General features: G+C 30.0%; 2 protein-coding genes across 3 annotated transcripts; one reads left to right on the top strand and one right to left on the bottom strand.

Annotated features, from left to right (window-relative positions):
• The first annotated feature begins 3,404 nt into the window (after window positions 1–3,404).
• Window positions 3,405–6,319, top strand: LOC115706307 (uncharacterized). Its single transcript, XM_030633908.2, has 6 exons — window positions 3,405–3,620; window positions 3,704–3,800; window positions 4,088–4,440; window positions 4,605–4,700; window positions 5,614–5,673; window positions 5,775–6,319. The coding sequence occupies exons 2-6, from the start codon at window positions 3,707–3,709 to the stop codon at window positions 5,952–5,954; spliced, it is 783 nt and encodes a 260-aa protein (XP_030489768.1). The 5' UTR covers window positions 3,405–3,620; window positions 3,704–3,706; the 3' UTR covers window positions 5,955–6,319.
• A 57-nt stretch (window positions 6,320–6,376) lies between these two features.
• LOC115706306 (cold-responsive protein kinase 1) lies at window positions 6,377–11,215 on the bottom strand. Of its 2 annotated transcripts, none has more exons than XM_030633906.2 (7): window positions 10,622–11,215; window positions 9,467–9,592; window positions 9,178–9,293; window positions 8,869–9,079; window positions 8,383–8,626; window positions 7,884–8,034; window positions 6,377–7,119 (listed from the first exon to the last, which is right to left on the bottom strand). In XM_030633906.2, exons 2-7 carry the CDS (start codon window positions 9,537–9,539, stop codon window positions 6,688–6,690), a joined length of 1,227 nt encoding a protein of 408 aa, XP_030489766.1. In that variant the 5' UTR covers window positions 9,540–9,592; window positions 10,622–11,215; the 3' UTR covers window positions 6,377–6,687. The 2 variants fall into 2 exon arrangements, with proteins under 2 accessions (XP_030489766.1, XP_030489767.1); XM_030633907.2 differs by having other exon boundaries at window positions 9,467–9,595; window positions 10,622–11,183.
• Between the last annotated feature and the right edge of the window lie 4,874 nt (window positions 11,216–16,089).

Raw genomic sequence — 16,089 nt, 5'->3', positions numbered from 1 at the left:
CACTTTAAAGTTAAAGTTGAATGATCATGATTTAGTATATATTAAAGTCTGAGAAGAAGCATAATTTAGTATATAAATAATTACTAAATTAATAAAATTAAATAAATTTAGACAAAAATCTTTAAATTTATCAATCTTAATAGTTAACTGGAATTTTTAAGGATAAAAAAAATTCAGTAGGCATAATTTGTTACGTGTCAAAGTTTAGTAGAATAAAATCTTAATTAGCTTAAAAAAAAAATAAATACTAGTGTTATGGTCAGTCTCTTACTATAATTTTTTAGTCAATTTTTGTGTTTGAAAATACATGTTAGAGTATCTCTTTTTTATTTCATTGTGGTATTCGTTATAGTTACAATATGTTAAAGTTTGAGAAGCATAATTTAGTACATAAATAATTACTAAATTAGTAAAATTGAAATAATTTAGACAAAAATTCTTAAATCTAACAATCTTAATAATTTACGAGAATTTTGAACGATCAAAAAAATTCAGTAAGCATGATTTGTTACGTGTCAAAGTTTAGTAGAAAAAAATCTTAATTAGCGTAAAAAAATAAATACTAGTGTTATGGTCAACCTCTTACTACAATTTTTTAGTCAATTTTTATGCTTGAAAATACATGTTAGAGTATCTCTTTTTCATTTTACAGTGGTATTCGTTATAGTTACAATATTATTTTTGTAAAAATTTTAAATAATTTACATTATTAAAAATAAGTTTGCAGTTTTTTAAACATGCATGGTAGACTAGAAAACTAGGGACTTCGTTTTTGGTGCTATAAACTATGAAAAAATATTTAAAAAAAATTATTTCGATATGTGATGTGATTTTAAACATGGAGATTGACTCAGAAGTTGTAATAGATAAACATAAATATGTGTGGATTGAATTACATTAGTTACTTTTACATGTCAATCATCATTCAATCAGTACAAATGCGAATTTTAAATTTTTTAATCCAATCCAATCCGCATTAAATTAAATTAGTTATTTTATATTTTACTTTTATTTTGTTTTTCAGGAACATTCTGATTTCTGCGTTCAATATATGAAAAAGAAAAGATTGTATGAGTTCAATATATTTTTTTTTATTATAATTAGGGTTATTATTTTTATTTTTAATTTAATTATTCTATTTATTAATGAAAATATTAGCTTTCTACAAATTTTATATATATTATTTCAAATTTTATTTTATTTGTATTGGCAATTAATTTATTTAATGTGTACATTTTTATCACATCGACAATCCAATATGTCGCTTAATATCTAAAAATGAATAGAAAAGGTAAACTATTAACAGAATACGAGTTTTAGGGAGTTTTGCTGCTAAAATTTAAATTTTAAAAATTAATAACTAATGAAATGAAAATATTAAAAATTTTACCAAAACTATTCACTATACTAGTATAAAAATTGAAAAAAAAAAAAAAAACTATTAAAAAATCAAGGATTGATGAAGGCGTCACCTTGTAGGGAGACGACTAACGTCCCTACTGGCGGGATGGAACCTCGACCATGCCTTCTTCAGATGGTTCTGAAATGGAACCCCCCAGTTTGGTTATCTCAAAGTAGGGGTGTTCGCGGTGCGGGTGGTGCGGTTTTTAACTATTTTTTCAAACCAACCCGCACATGCGGTTTTTCTAATTTTCCAAACCGCACCCGCACCGCGATACTAAAAAACCGCAAAAACCGCACCGCAAAAAATGATGCGGTGCGGTGCGGTTTCAACTATTACATTTTTTTTTAAGTCATCACAAAATAATTAAACTATCATTAATATAATTATTCCAAAACACTTAAGAAAATACAACAAACTTGAAACTAATAAAAGTTATAACAACAACAATAAGTTAATAATCTTTTTAAAGTTTCAACAACACACTTAAATCAAAATAATAAACTTGAAACTAATTAAATTCCAACAACAATATAAATGTACAAACACAAACTTCTAACTCCAAATTTCAATACACATGTATGGGCTTGAGTTTGTTGCTAAGAAGAGAGGGTTTGTGAAGAGTTATGGATTTTGTCCTAAGATTTATGGGCTTGGGTTGGGCTCATATGTATGGGCTTAATTAAATAAATATAAAAATTAAAATTTTAAAACATGCGGTGCGGTGCGGTTTGAATCGCAGTTTAATAATTCCAAACTGCAAACCGCACCGCACCGCGCGGTTTGGGAAAAATTCAAACCGCAACCGCACCGCGAAGAATTTCAAACCGCATTTTTTTTGCGGTGTGGTGCGGTGCGGGCGGTTTGAGCGGTTTGAGCGGTTTGATGTACACCCCTATCTCAAAGTCAATATGTCGCTATCAGTTCTTTAGGCAAATATAGTGGCTTAGGTATGGTGATTTGTAATCACCTGGGAACAACTGTAGCGTTTGCGAGCTGGTATGTGGATGGTTGCTTTCCTCTTGATGTTGTTGAAGCTTTGGTTATTTGCAAGGCGTTAGTCCAATGCATCTCTATTAAGTATGAAAATATCATAGTTGAATCTAATTGCTTTAATTTTGTGCTTAAACTAAAAAACAATACTTCTATTATCACCTCTTTGACTCTTGTTTTAGATGATAATGGTGACATTGACAATAGGCTCCATGTGATTAATTTTATGCACTATAATAGATCTTGTAATTGAATTGCTCATCTTTGGCCAAACTTGTTTTATCTAATGTTAAAAGCATGATTTAGTAGCTAGGGAATCCTACTTGTATTCAAAACTTATTAAAAGTGGGTGTTGTTCTTGAATAAATTTTTGCCACCACCATTGTAGAGCTTCTATTAATTTGGGTGTTTGGAGGTTAAGAACTTTTTCCTAAAAAAGAAATTAAGTATTTTTATTATCCTAAAAATCTTGTTACTCTGAAACTCTGTTCCAAAACTTAACCAATAAAACTTTGAAAAAACATTTCTTGTAAAATTCCTAGCTTTTTATTTTTGTTGATCGTGTATATATATATCTGATTTTTTAGAAGCATTTTTATATTACATTTTTTGAGCTGGTGATTCAATTTTAAGACTGATACACACACCACTTAATACCCTATATGGTCACTTGTTAGCTCAAATGGTTGATTTTAGTATGTGCTCAGCCAAACAAATTAAATTGAATAATGAGACCAATATATTAAATTTGAAGACTAAACTAATAATGTGAAATACTAAAATTTATAAAATAATTTTATTTAATTTTACTATACGACAATAATAATCTCACAATATAAATTTATAATCCCACAGGCCACAGTATAATTTATGATCTAACCATATAAGATCATGTGACTAATAAAAATATTTAAAAATTCATTTTACTAATAAAAGTTTTCTTCCATTCAAAAAAAAAAATAAAAGTTTTCTTATTTTGCCAAAAGACTCACTGAAATGAGATATTTTGAAAATGAAACAACCAAAATGAGATTTGGGTTATTTCCAGGGGCTTAAAAATAAAATATAAAATTTAAGGGCGAAGGGCTCTCTCCTCTCCGCGTTTATTCTCATTCTCCATAACCAGTCCTGGAATCCAGCCGCACCTCCCTACGCCGGCCAAGGGACTCGTACGCAGTCAAAACGTTCGACTCGCCACTCGTTGACGCTCCGAACTAGTTTTCCGGTGCGGTGATTCATTTCTTTTTCTTGTTATACTTACTTAAGAAGTCTAAGATAATGTATATTTAACAATTTTGGTTTGAACAGAAAATGAGAAACATAGTTCGATTAGCTGTTCGGACCTTGAATGATGTCTCGCCGCCTCGATTTTTCGTGAGAACTCTCTCTTCAAATTCAATCTTCGGTATGTTTTCGTTATTATGTAATGTACTGTGTGATGTGTATTTATAGCATTTAACTTGAATTTGCTATAACTTCAATGGTTTGCCGCTGGGTGGTTCCTTTGCACTATAGTTCTAAAGAGGTTTAATGTTTGGTTGCCGCTTGCGGACCTAACTTGAAATATGCTAGAGTTTATAGTCTCACTAAGATCTGTACATAGATCAAAGGGTAATTATCAATTATAATTTGATCTTGGTGAAAATTATGAACAAACCTCACAACTGCCTAGTCTTGTTGTGACTTTCACAGGTGGGAGAATGGGTGATAATGAAAGTAGTAACTCAATGGAATCTTCTTCCGATTTCCAGCAGAGGATTTTAGGTGGAAATTATGGGAAAAGTTCAACAACAAATTCTTTATTCGAAAAGCTCGATAGCATTGGGAAGGGTCGCGATAGCTTTGTCTCAAATAAGAATGCTGAGAGTAATTACGGTGTATTGGATGGATTAGACGAACATTTCAACACTATACAGGATGGAATGGATGGGAAGCTACAGAACGCAGCCACATATTTTGAGTTTGATCCTGAAGAAATATTGCAAGACGAGTATTCTTTCAGGCCAGACGTGAATTTCAGAAGGGGGATGACTTATGACGTTAAGGTAAACATAATGTAGGAAACTAGTCAATACATTGTTTTAAATCACTAAATATTGAAATTGACATCTTTTCCTGTCAATTATTTTGTATTACACAATACATACACTTAGGATCTCAATTATCCTGAGTCTGATGTCTTCTCTAAACAGTATTGCGTTTAATGCAGGATCTTGATTTAACTAAGCCAGGAGTTCGTAAACCTCCCCCGAGGGCTGAGTTTAAAGTTACGACGGCAGAAGTTCTGAAAAAAGCTGATTTTAGGGTAAGTATATCTTGATTTAGTTTTACTTGTCACTCTTTGTTATTGTGAAACCTACACAAATACTACATGTCATGAGAAAAGCCTTCAGTGAATGCCTTTCTATTAGTGAGGTTATGGTCTAATTTAAAGGTGAGAGATCTAAATGCTTCTTTTTTGTAAATTCCTTTCTTCTTCTGTTCTCAAATTCGTTCTGGTGCTGCCTTTCCTTGCTTCAATATTTAAAAGTTACGTGGATAGAAAATTCAAACCATTTTTAGAATAAGAGGTAGCTCATCCTGCCCAAGACAATGCCAGAGATCATATTTTCTTTACCATTGATGATAATTTGTGTTGGGCGGAGTGGTGCATCATCAGAAGTCTGTGTACTTGATTGCTATTTTTTCTAAAGATTATAAGAGTATCAAAGAATGCATTTGATTCCTGCTCTGTTGGATTTCCAGTAAATCATTGTTCATGATAGAGAAGTAAACAATGCAGAATTTTCTTTATATATTAGATTTAGTATTGTAAGTGATTCATTTTTCTTACTATTCCTTGAGATTTTGAGTTAAGAAGATGGTACTGGGCATTTGAAAAATCAATTAACATCCTAATTTCCCAAGGTTAGAAAAGGGCAACAACATTCACATTCACATTCACATGAGCTAAATGTTGTTGGCACTAATTTCTCTATGGTTATCTTAACTCAATAGATGTTATCATCGTGTATTGGTAGGCATGTTCTAAATGTTGTTTTAGCCTTTCTAATCAATATGGTTCTTTTCAAATGTTGCTGAGTGATTATTCCCGTTGGACTTAAATTGATAGTGCTAACTTCTGGCTACTTTTATGTATTATAGTTGTTGTTGGCACTAATTTAGAGAAATCATATTATATTGGGTTGTTTTGACCGTGAATGTATTTGCTTGGACAGAATATACGATTTCTTGCAAATTTCTTAACGGATGCTGGAATTATCATCAAAAGGAGCCAGGTGAAATAGAATTATTCTTCAATCAATTAAATTTGATGAACTTCTTGTGTATGATGTAAATATTCCTCATTCTTTGCTCCTTCATCATTTTTTTTTTGCAGACTGGCATCAGTGCCAAGGCCCAGAGGAAGGTTGCTAGGGAGATCAAAACAGCCAGAGCCTTTGGTCTAATGCCTTTCACAACAATGGGGACAAAACAATTTGTTTTTGGAAAAACTATGGAGGGTCTCGATGAAGACTATGAGTATGAAAATTATGATGTGATTGCTGATGCAGAATAAACAAATGGCTCTATAAATGCCTAAAGCTGCTTGTCTGAGGGTTGGAATTGTAACACACCTTCTCCATATTTGCCTTGCCCTAAAAGAACACTGAAACTGGAACCGAAAAGATCTCGATTAACTTCAAAAGTATTTCTCCTTTTTTTGAAACCCCTATGGATGTTGTGAGCTTGGTTTGTGAAATTATTAGCCTTACACATGTACAAGTGCATTTTTGCTAGTTTTATTTTGTTTTATTTACCTTTAGTATAGGTACTAATTTAAAATAATGGCATACAGGAACTCCATTTGTAAGAGAGGTTTTCAGCAATGGCCTTTAGTTGGTACTCATGGCAATGACAATCTCTGCATGGCCATTTATCTTCTGCTTTTTGTTTTTATATTATTTTTTTTTTAAAAAAAAAAAAAAAGAAAAAAGAAAATCATTAACAACACAACTATGTTACAACTCTTAAATTACAATACGTATCTCCAAGCACGTGTCGCAAAAAAAGCTTTCTAGTTTCTCAAACTTACCAAAGACTTGGGTCATTTACATCTACAAACATATCTTATTTTCAAATTTTTGACCGCAAATTTTGGCTACGTTCTAAGACTTATCAAGACTAGTCCATTTACAGGAATACCTTTTGGCAAATTCTAACAAATGATTGAAAAAAAAAAACAGTCGTTCAATATACACACGAGGACGAATACCCACGAACAAAAATGCAATGCAATGCAATGCAATGAATCATACAGAAAACTCTTTTGTAACAATGCTCTGATCATAAGGTGAGGTGAAGGTTGACATGGTAGCAGCAGCTGAGTCCGAAAACATAGTTGAACCGTCTAGTTTCTCTGAGGTAGAGGGTAGATTATACGATGACGACGTTGTATTATCACTGTCACTGGAGTGGAGCTTGGAAGTTTTCTGAGGGCCTCTCACTTTGAGGTCCATGAAATCTGTTATCAAACCAGGCTTTGTGATCCTACTGTCATAAACTTCTATCTCTCCGGTCAGCATCTTAACCACGGTTGACATCGTTGGCCTCAGCTTTGGTGCATCTTGCGTACAAAGAAGACCTATTTTAAGAAATCTACAAGCCTCCTCGGCATCAAAATCCCCGTTCATTGATGAATCTACCAGCCCAATCAACTCTTTGCGTTCGTAGAAGTGCCATGTCTACAAAAATAAATAAATAAACAAAAGTGCTCTCTGTCGATAAAGAATATTTTTTTTTGCAAATATTTCATTAAAATAAATAAAATCTTCTAGCTATACAAGTTTTCTAAACAGGCACAATTAAGTCTTTCAATAAAACAACGAAGAATCCCAGATATTACAGAACATGAGTGAGGAAGTATGCAACATTATAAATAGTTATCCGAGAAAATGGTTGTTAGAGTTCATATATTGCTTGTGATATGTTGACAGTAAGAGATGGCTACGAAAAACAAAGTCACTTTTAAATGATACATATTCCTAGAGCTAAGCAAACCCGAGTTTGAAATCAAAGTGTTCATCACACCTTGAAATCTTTTGGAATCAATAAATTTACAAGTATCTGCCCGACAGGTGGCTCTAGGAATCAAATGTCAGACTGTGGAGCCAGCCACAAATCGAACCACACAGTCCACAGTCTATGCTTGAGCGTCAACATCACCTTAAAGAACATTACATGGTCTTCTAATAAGTTTCACAGAAAATTCTGCTTAAAAAGAACTTGTCGTTTCAAAACCAACAACTATTTTCTATTCAAAATCTATATTGTACTGACTCTATATATCAACATTTTGAAATTGAAGAATTACAGTTCTTCACATTTTGAAACAAGTTTAGCAGATGAAGTTGAAAACAAAATCTCAAGTAAGGAGAAAGCAAGTCTACCACTAAGCGCGGATTCAAATACAACATAAAAGTCTGATTCAAACACACAAAACACTCACCCTTTCAAGCAGATATTGTTCTCCAGCTGGTAGTCGAGTATTTGTGTTACATCTTCCACTTACTATCTCCACCAGGAGCACCCCAAAACTATAAATATCTGCTTTTCTTGTTAGTTGCCCTCTTATCGCATATTCTGGTGCCAAATAGCCTCTATAACACAAAAGAAAAAGCAAATGTAAATACAAGGTAGTGAACATTACAAAATGAGGGGACAGTTTCTTGGATTACAGAGATGCTAATACAGACAAGTCATGAACTCTCATCAAATATGATAGCAAAAAGAATGTATAGTTGATTTTAAGCATTGTACTACATAAAGACCTTAGTTATGTGATGCATGGATGGCAACAGAAAGACTAATTTACTTTGTGTTGTTAATGTTCATGACAATCTCTTTCAAGAATCAATTTTGTTTTAGTTATGTTATCTGAAACGAAAGAAAAGGTGAAAAATCAATAACAGAAAGTTGAAAAGAAAAACATCTATATCTAAACTTACATCGTTCCTGCCACACGTGTGCTAACATGAGTCATATTTGATGGGATAAGCTTTGCTAGACCAAAATCAGAAATTTTTGGTGTCAGATCTCGGTCCAACAGAATATTGCTGGCTTTGATGTCTCTGTGAACAATATAAGGTTGCACTTCCTCGTGAAGGAATGCAAGGCCACGTGCAACCCCTACGCAAATTTTATACCGTGTTTGCCAACTAAACTGAATACTACTATAAGCGTGCCCTCCACCTGAAATGAAATGGCCTTGGAGCATTCAGTTTCCATTTGGTTATATACATTATGGGAAATGCACATCTCTTGACCGAGAAAATAATACAAAGTACATTCCTAAAATGAAAAACAATATCCAACTGGTAATACAGACAAGTTATGAACTCTCATAAGAGTTATATATAAATATATATATATATATATATGCATGTAATGAACACAATAATATATTGCGCAAGAGAATAAACTTATAAAATTACCAAGGAGAGTTTGGGCCAGACTATTATTCTCGAGGTAGTTGTACACCAAAATTCTGTGATTCCCTTCAACACAGCAGCCATAAAGCTTAACTAAATTTTCATGCTCTATCTTTGAGATAACCTCAATCTCTGTCAAAAATTCTTTTACTCCTTGCCTTGATTCAGCTGAAAGAACTTTTATAGCAGCAAGCTTCCCATCTTTAAGCCGTCCCTGAATATCAATGGTAATATACCAAGAACGCCTCATTTAAAAAGATGGGAGATTCATTCAGAGCACCATGTGAAATAGTAAATCAGTAGTCACTTTACCTTATGCACAGAACCAAAACCACCCTCTCCGATTTTATTATGTTGACTAAAATCCTCAGTTGCAGTTTTTAATTCTCTATAGGTGTAAAGTTTCACATCATGAATTCCAGAAACATCTGTTGATGGGTATAAAGAAACTGTTAGAATACTTTAGTGTTGACGAGTCTTGTGATATTCTATGCACAGCACCTTCGTTTTTTCCATGCATTAGACCTTGTTAAGATAAATAAAGTAACAACAGAAAAAAATTAGTTGCTATAGTTTGTATTCATTAAAAAATACAGCTTACCATCTTCAACATCAAAACCATGGTTTCTTGCATTGTTCCCCTTCCTACTGAATAAGAAAGACATGCAAGTCATAATTGCTGAATGACAGTCCACGCTATTCCTAACTCAATGGTCACAGTGAATACCTGCTAGAAACAAAACCAGTACATCTTAGTTCACAGAAAATGATGCAAGACACATTTGAATTTGTGCATTTATCTAGAAAACTCTCCATAATTTGAAACAAGACCACCATGAAACGATCCCACTTTTAGAATAATAATATATTTCTAACCATATAATTTATCCAAGACAAGAGAAGAGAATTAGAGGAAAACAAAATAAGCAGAGAAATAGAAGGAAAAAGCAGCAATGCAACACCATTTAAGGGTTGGGGGAGGGCCCAAAAATAAGTAAGTGAAGCAAATATTATTGCTACCAAAGTCTGATGTGAAATACAAAATTTACATACCAATCTAAACTAAAAACTAAACGATGGTAAGATTAAATAAACTAATTAGGCTCAAACATAATCTCATCAGTTCTCCAAATTATTCCTAAAGAACAAAGAAACAGATTCAAAAGTAGCATTCATATGGAGAAAAAGAAAAATAGTGCAAACATAATAAGGCTGTATGTGTTGAAGCATCAATGTGAACTCGAATTTTCAATGTCACTTCTTGATTAGAAGTAAGATGAAAAGTATGCAAGTTTTAATTCAACTTGACCCTATCACAGAACAGTTAAAGAAGAAACACTACCCAATACAAGAACCAAATGGGCACATACAAGAGAAATACAAGATTGTAATAACAAGGAAACTACAAATTAAGTAATCCATCTTCTTCTTTGAGAATATGAAAGATAGTTCTTTTAGCAGGGATCAATTAGAAAGGCCACAGCATGTGACCACATCACTAAACAAAACCCAGATAACAACATCTCCACCAAGTACCAATCTAATTTTAGATAACACAATAAAAGAGAGAATTTTGGTTTAAACATCCACAGCATATGACCGTATCATTAATTGAAATTCGATTATACCAATATGCTTAAAAAAATAAAAAAAAATACAAAAAATCATCCAAAATAACCCCAAACATACGTTATCAAAACCCAGAACCAGTCTCCTAAAAAATAAGAAAAGAAGGAGACCCAGATGAGAAAATCACCTCAGAAGCTGAGAAAATTCAAAAAGGAAGAGTCCCTTTGAGCTAGAAGAGAGAAACCGAAGAGATTGAGCAGTTGTTGAACGGCGGCTGGATATGGGAGCTTGGGTTTGTGATTGTCAGTAAAAAACAATATAAAAGAATAAAAGAAGAGAAAATATGGGTCTTTGAAATAATAAATCTATAATATTTATACGAGGAGCCAAAGTAGATGTGTGTATGTATAGGTATATGTATATAACTCGGTTTGAATAATTCAGATATAGTGTAGAGAATTAGAGATTGAGTTTACTGTCGTTTCTCCGTATCTGTACATGACTGACATAAGAGAGAGAGGGAGAGAGAAACGTGTATTTGACGGAGTTAAGATGTCTGATGAGGCTTGGTGGTGAGAATTTAAGCAATGGTGTCGTAGTTCGGCTTTGACATGAAAATTCCCACACTGCTTCTTCCTCGCTTTCTTCTTCGTTTCCAGTTCAACTGGTCAACCTTTCACGTTTCTCTCTCTACTTTCTCTCTCTCTCTCTCTCTCTCTCTCTCTCTGCATTTAATTATAAATTTCCAATTTTGCGCCTTTCTTAGACCGATTATTACATTCTATTGACATTTTAAAGCTTTTTAAGTTTTATGTTCACACTTTTAATAATCATTTTCTTAGTTTTTTTTAGAAACATTATCATATTTGACTTTGTTTTAACATAATATAGATTACAATTATTACACCTTATAAAACAAAATTAACCAAAGATGAAAATAATCGTCAAATTAATGGTGCAAACAACATTATTAGATTATTAATTTCTTATTTGTTATTGGCTTTTAGTTAGTTGAGTAATTTATTAATTATTACTAATTAATTGTTATTGCCTCGTGCTGGAAAAAATAAATGGATCAACTTGAACTAATAAGATAAATAAATGAAATGCCAAAATGTACTAAAGAGACCAAAATGTTCTCGCCTCCAAATGAATAAGCAATTTATGTTTATATAATAAATCCCAGATAATCCTTCAAGTTCTTCAATTAATTTAAAAATAATGAAAAATTAAACTAATTTCATTATTAATAAAGTGATGAAAAGTCCAATGAATGAATAGAATCTCATCCTACTAATTAACCAAAATAAAGTATCTATGGACAACCCACCATGAATAGAATAAGACTAGAAAGACTTTAGGATTTACATTTACAATACTACTTTTCAAAATTTAAGGAGAATTTAAATGTTTTTTCAAAATAATAATAATAAATCTTATCCAAAATAATTGTACTTTTTTTTACAACTTAAGAAAATCTTTAACTCTTGAAACTATGTGGCTCCACTTAGTTGGATTAGAAACATTACAAAGTTTGTGAGTTGTACCTTTCATTTCTTTTTCTTTTTTTTTTCTTGTTTCATAAAAACAAAAGATAGTTAACATTATCTACTATCAAAAGACATTTAACAAAATTTGTTTTAATAACTACTAACTATAATATTTGTTTTTTTTTTTTCTTTATGAATACTAACTATACCATTTGTTCACCGAGTTTTTAAATTTATATTCGGTCCGTTTACTCTTGTTGCTCTTTAGTAGTGTTTCTGTATTTTTCTCAAACAAAAAAATAAATAGAAAACAAAAAAGATAGTTCACATAGCTCTTCTAGCAAAATAGTGGGCTTAATTTTTTAAAAGATAATTACATAAAATACTATTGTTTTTAATTTTTACATTTTTATGTTTAAATATTTTTTTATATATTTTTACGGTATTTTATAAAAATAACAAAAAAAATTATATAATTGTATTATAAAAATAACAATAAATTAGCAAAAAAAATTGTATTTTCTATAAATAAAATTATAAACTTTGTAAAAATATTTAAAATTCTATAAAACCGTATTTTCGTAATTAGTTTAAGCCTTCTAAATTATAAATGAATATACATAATACATTTTATAGTTCCATGTAATCAACTTATTAAAAAAATATATCTTTTTTTTCCTTACAATAAATTTCATTTATATTTATTTGTAATAATTAAGAGCATTCCTATATCAATTTCTTCATAATAACTAAAAAAATATATTAATTATACTCATCCATTTAATCATAATAATTAAATTTAAATGGTTATAAAATATATTAATTGAAATCTATCTATATTAAACTCAATGTAGAGTACATCAAAATAAAAGCTGATCATGATAAATTTATTATATAAGATTTTCAGAAAATATATATTATATAAGAGTACGTATAATTATGTTATTTATTATAATGAAGAAACAAAATTCAAAGCTTAATTTGTCTATGAAAACAAAATCCAAAGCCTAATTTATTTATTTATTAAGAGAAGTAGTTTTGTAACGTGAGATGAGGAGTGACCAATTAAATTATATTTGTTTGAAAAATATAATAATGTGTGAATCAAGATATAATATAGTAATTGATTATAGATAAATAATAAAATTACATGGCCAATTTGGGAGCAAGTGAGATAGAGCTCCCACCAAAATATAATATATAAAATTTATATAAAATATAAGTCAAAGCCTAACACAGTTCTTCTCTCCATAAAATTAAGTAGGGCCCTAACTCAAAAGAATAGGCCGAGCCAACTGCTCTCCTTGCAATTGTATGATATATTCTTCTTCTTCTTTTTAACTAGTGATTTGTTTTAAATAAATTGTATTATATATATATTTTTTTTAAAAAAAATTAAGGCTCAAATTTGTATGACAATAATAGTTTTAACTCAATGATTGATATTCTTTCAAAAAAAAAAAAAACTTAATGATTAATACAATGTAGATACATACCGACTCTTTATTTAAGATTATTGAAATTTATTGTTGTTGTCTTATTTAATAAAAATAATCAAATTTTAGTTTCCTTTTCTCTACTTAAAACACTCGTATTTATTTATTTATTGTTGACTTTTATACCCCACTAATCAATTTTACGGTGTATGTATAGTGTAAAAATAATTAAGAGTATATTTGGTATTGTTTTCTGTTTTTTATTTTTAAAAAAGTGTTTTCAAAAATGAGAACAAAAAATAGTTTTTGAAGTTTTTAAAATACAAGTCGCGTTGGTTAGTGTTTTCTAAAAATAATATTGACCAAGAGTGAATTTTGTTGTTTTCATGTGACAACAAAATATTGTTTTATTTTTTGTAACTTTATTTTCTGAAAATTGTTTTCAAAAAACATGGCCAAACAAGCCTACTTGTTTTCTAAAAATAATTTTCTGTTTTTAAAAACAAAAAACAGTTTTTTAGTTACGATGTCAAACATGCACTAATTTTTTGGTAGGGAATTTAAGGGGAGTTCTCCCATTCTTATTTTATTAAAGATTTTAATTCTCATCTCCGTTTATTTCTTATTAGAGATGGGCGAGAAATCTCCTAATGTAAAAATAAAATTTATTTTAAAAAGAGTTTTTTTGCAGTTATATATTTTCGACTATCACTCAATTTGCACTTAATTCTCTGTAAGCTAAAATTTTGACAGTAAAACCCTCCAAACAACTGATAGCAAATTTAAAGTGTCATCCATTTTCCATAACTGCCAATATAGACTGCTTATGTGTACACTTTTACACATGTGTTACATTATATTGGTATACCTAATATTATTATTTTAAAAATATAAAAATTATTTAAAAATTTATAATATTTTTTATTTTTATAATTTTATTTAATTTCAAAAGAAATTTTGAAAATAATTTTTAAATAATAATAATGATAAGTGTACCAATATAAACATATCATGTGTATAAGAGTGTATACATAAGCAGTCCATAGTGACACTTAACTGGATGACATCTTAAATTTGCTACCTGTTTAGTAATTTGGAGGGTTTACCACTTCAAATGAAAGTGAAAACGGCAGTTAGAAGGGTTTAGCTGCCAAAAACTCTTTTAAAAATGTAAATGTATAAAATAATTAAATCATATAATTAAAATATTACACATTATTTATTATTTAATATACTAACTATTATACAAAAAATATAACTTAAAAAAATATAAAAATAATACTAATATACTAAAAAATACAAATACATATTATAAAATATAAAATATTAATTAAAAAATAATTAATAAATTAAACGGGTTCTCATCAAGGCGAAGAGTGTCATTATCCCTTTCTCGTTTAACATTGGAAAATAAAAAATAATTTTCATCCCCACTCCGTTCTCTATTCCGAGTTCCCCCATAATTAAGAAAATGTGCAACCTTATGTATGTACCAATAATTTTTTAATTGTATAATTTCAATAATGTTCTTTATGAAAATAAAAACATACACAATTTACTGTTGAGAAAAAAATAAAAACAATTTACAATTTGCATTCGTACGATTTTTGTTTCTTTCTTACTTACTAGTAACTAGTTGGTAATATATATTTTTTTAACCCAATAAAATTAAAAACTAGTAATATCCTTAAAAAAATCTTAAAATAAATCTAAGAGATAAATGTAAAACGTACAATTTTGATACCAACACTTTAAAATTTTCAGATCTGAATCTTGACTGTAATACTACTTGTTGAGAAATTGATAAACTTCAAGCACAACATAATAATAAAGAAGTGAAACAAAACAATTTATTCAGTTTAAAACAAAACATAATAATTTCAAAAATACACTCATTCACAATCTCAATCTCTCTATCTAAATCTCAATACATTTTTTGTTTCTTCCTCACTCTCATCACACAACAAACTCAAACTCACTTCTCTTTTCACGACCTACTCTTTTCTTCACACACGTTACTCTTTCTCACACACAAAAAATATATATTTATAAAGCTACAAAACTTAAGCACGAAGACACTCTAAAACTTAGTCATAAAGACTAATTTTCTCACAAGTAAATAATTACTAAAAAAATATATAACTTTACAAATATAGAAATAAATAAATAATTTGAATTAAATTCCAATAAAACTTAAAATTATTTTTGGTAGGAAAGGAGAGTGAGATTAGGGGTGTGCATAAATCGATCCAATCCGATGAGAACCGACCGATCCAATTACAACCGACCGCCAAACATTGGATATCCAATTGTGATCGGATCGGATTGGATGTTATTTTTAAATATCCAATTGGATCGGATCGGATGGTGGATGGGGTGTCTAAAAATCCAATACATCCAACATCCAATCGAACTAATTAGTATTTTCATTTAGTTTGGATGAGTAATTAGATTTTATATTGTTATATGTCAAATTTATATGTATATATGAAAATTAACATTAAAGTTTTACTTTTTTTTTTCTTAGATTGGATGGATCCAGTCCAATCCAATACATACTGGATCTAAAATATTGGATGGATCCGATCCGATCCAAAAAATACTAGGTCTAAAATATTAGATAAACCCAAATTAAACAAATAAATATATATGAAATACATCCAATGGATAGAACTGATCAAATCCAACATCCAATGGATGTTGGATCGATTGGATGACGAAATTAATTG

Source organism: Cannabis sativa, chromosome 1 (genome assembly GCF_029168945.1).
Source record: "Cannabis sativa cultivar Pink pepper isolate KNU-18-1 chromosome 1, ASM2916894v1, whole genome shotgun sequence".
Classification (NCBI taxonomy): domain Eukaryota; kingdom Viridiplantae; phylum Streptophyta; class Magnoliopsida; order Rosales; family Cannabaceae; genus Cannabis; species Cannabis sativa.
This window is presented reverse-complemented; position numbering and strand designations above follow the sequence as displayed.

What these genes read in the sequence shown, in the direction of transcription:
- LOC115706307 (XM_030633908.2), top strand. Translation starts at nt 3,707, where the DNA reads ATGAGAAACATAGTTCGATTAGCTGTTCGGACCTTGAATGATGTCTCG. An exon ending in TGAAAAAAGCTGATTTTAGG is followed by an intron (nt 4,701 to 5,613) that starts GTAAGTATATCT and finishes TTGCTTGGACAG; the next exon opens with AATATACGATTTCTTGCAAA. An exon ending in TTATCATCAAAAGGAGCCAG is followed by an intron (nt 5,674 to 5,774) that starts GTGAAATAGAAT and finishes TTTTTTTTGCAG; the next exon opens with ACTGGCATCAGTGCCAAGGC.
- LOC115706306 (XM_030633906.2), bottom strand. Translation starts at nt 9,539, where the DNA reads ATGACTTGCATGTCTTTCTTATTCAGTAGGAAGGGGAACAATGCAAGA. An exon ending in GTTTTGGTTCTGTGCATAAG is followed by an intron (nt 9,080 to 9,177) that starts GTAAAGTGACTA and finishes ATTGATATTCAG; the next exon opens with GGACGGCTTAAAGATGGGAA. An exon ending in TCTGGCCCAAACTCTCCTTG is followed by an intron (nt 8,627 to 8,868) that starts GTAATTTTATAA and finishes ATTTCATTTCAG; the next exon opens with GTGGAGGGCACGCTTATAGT.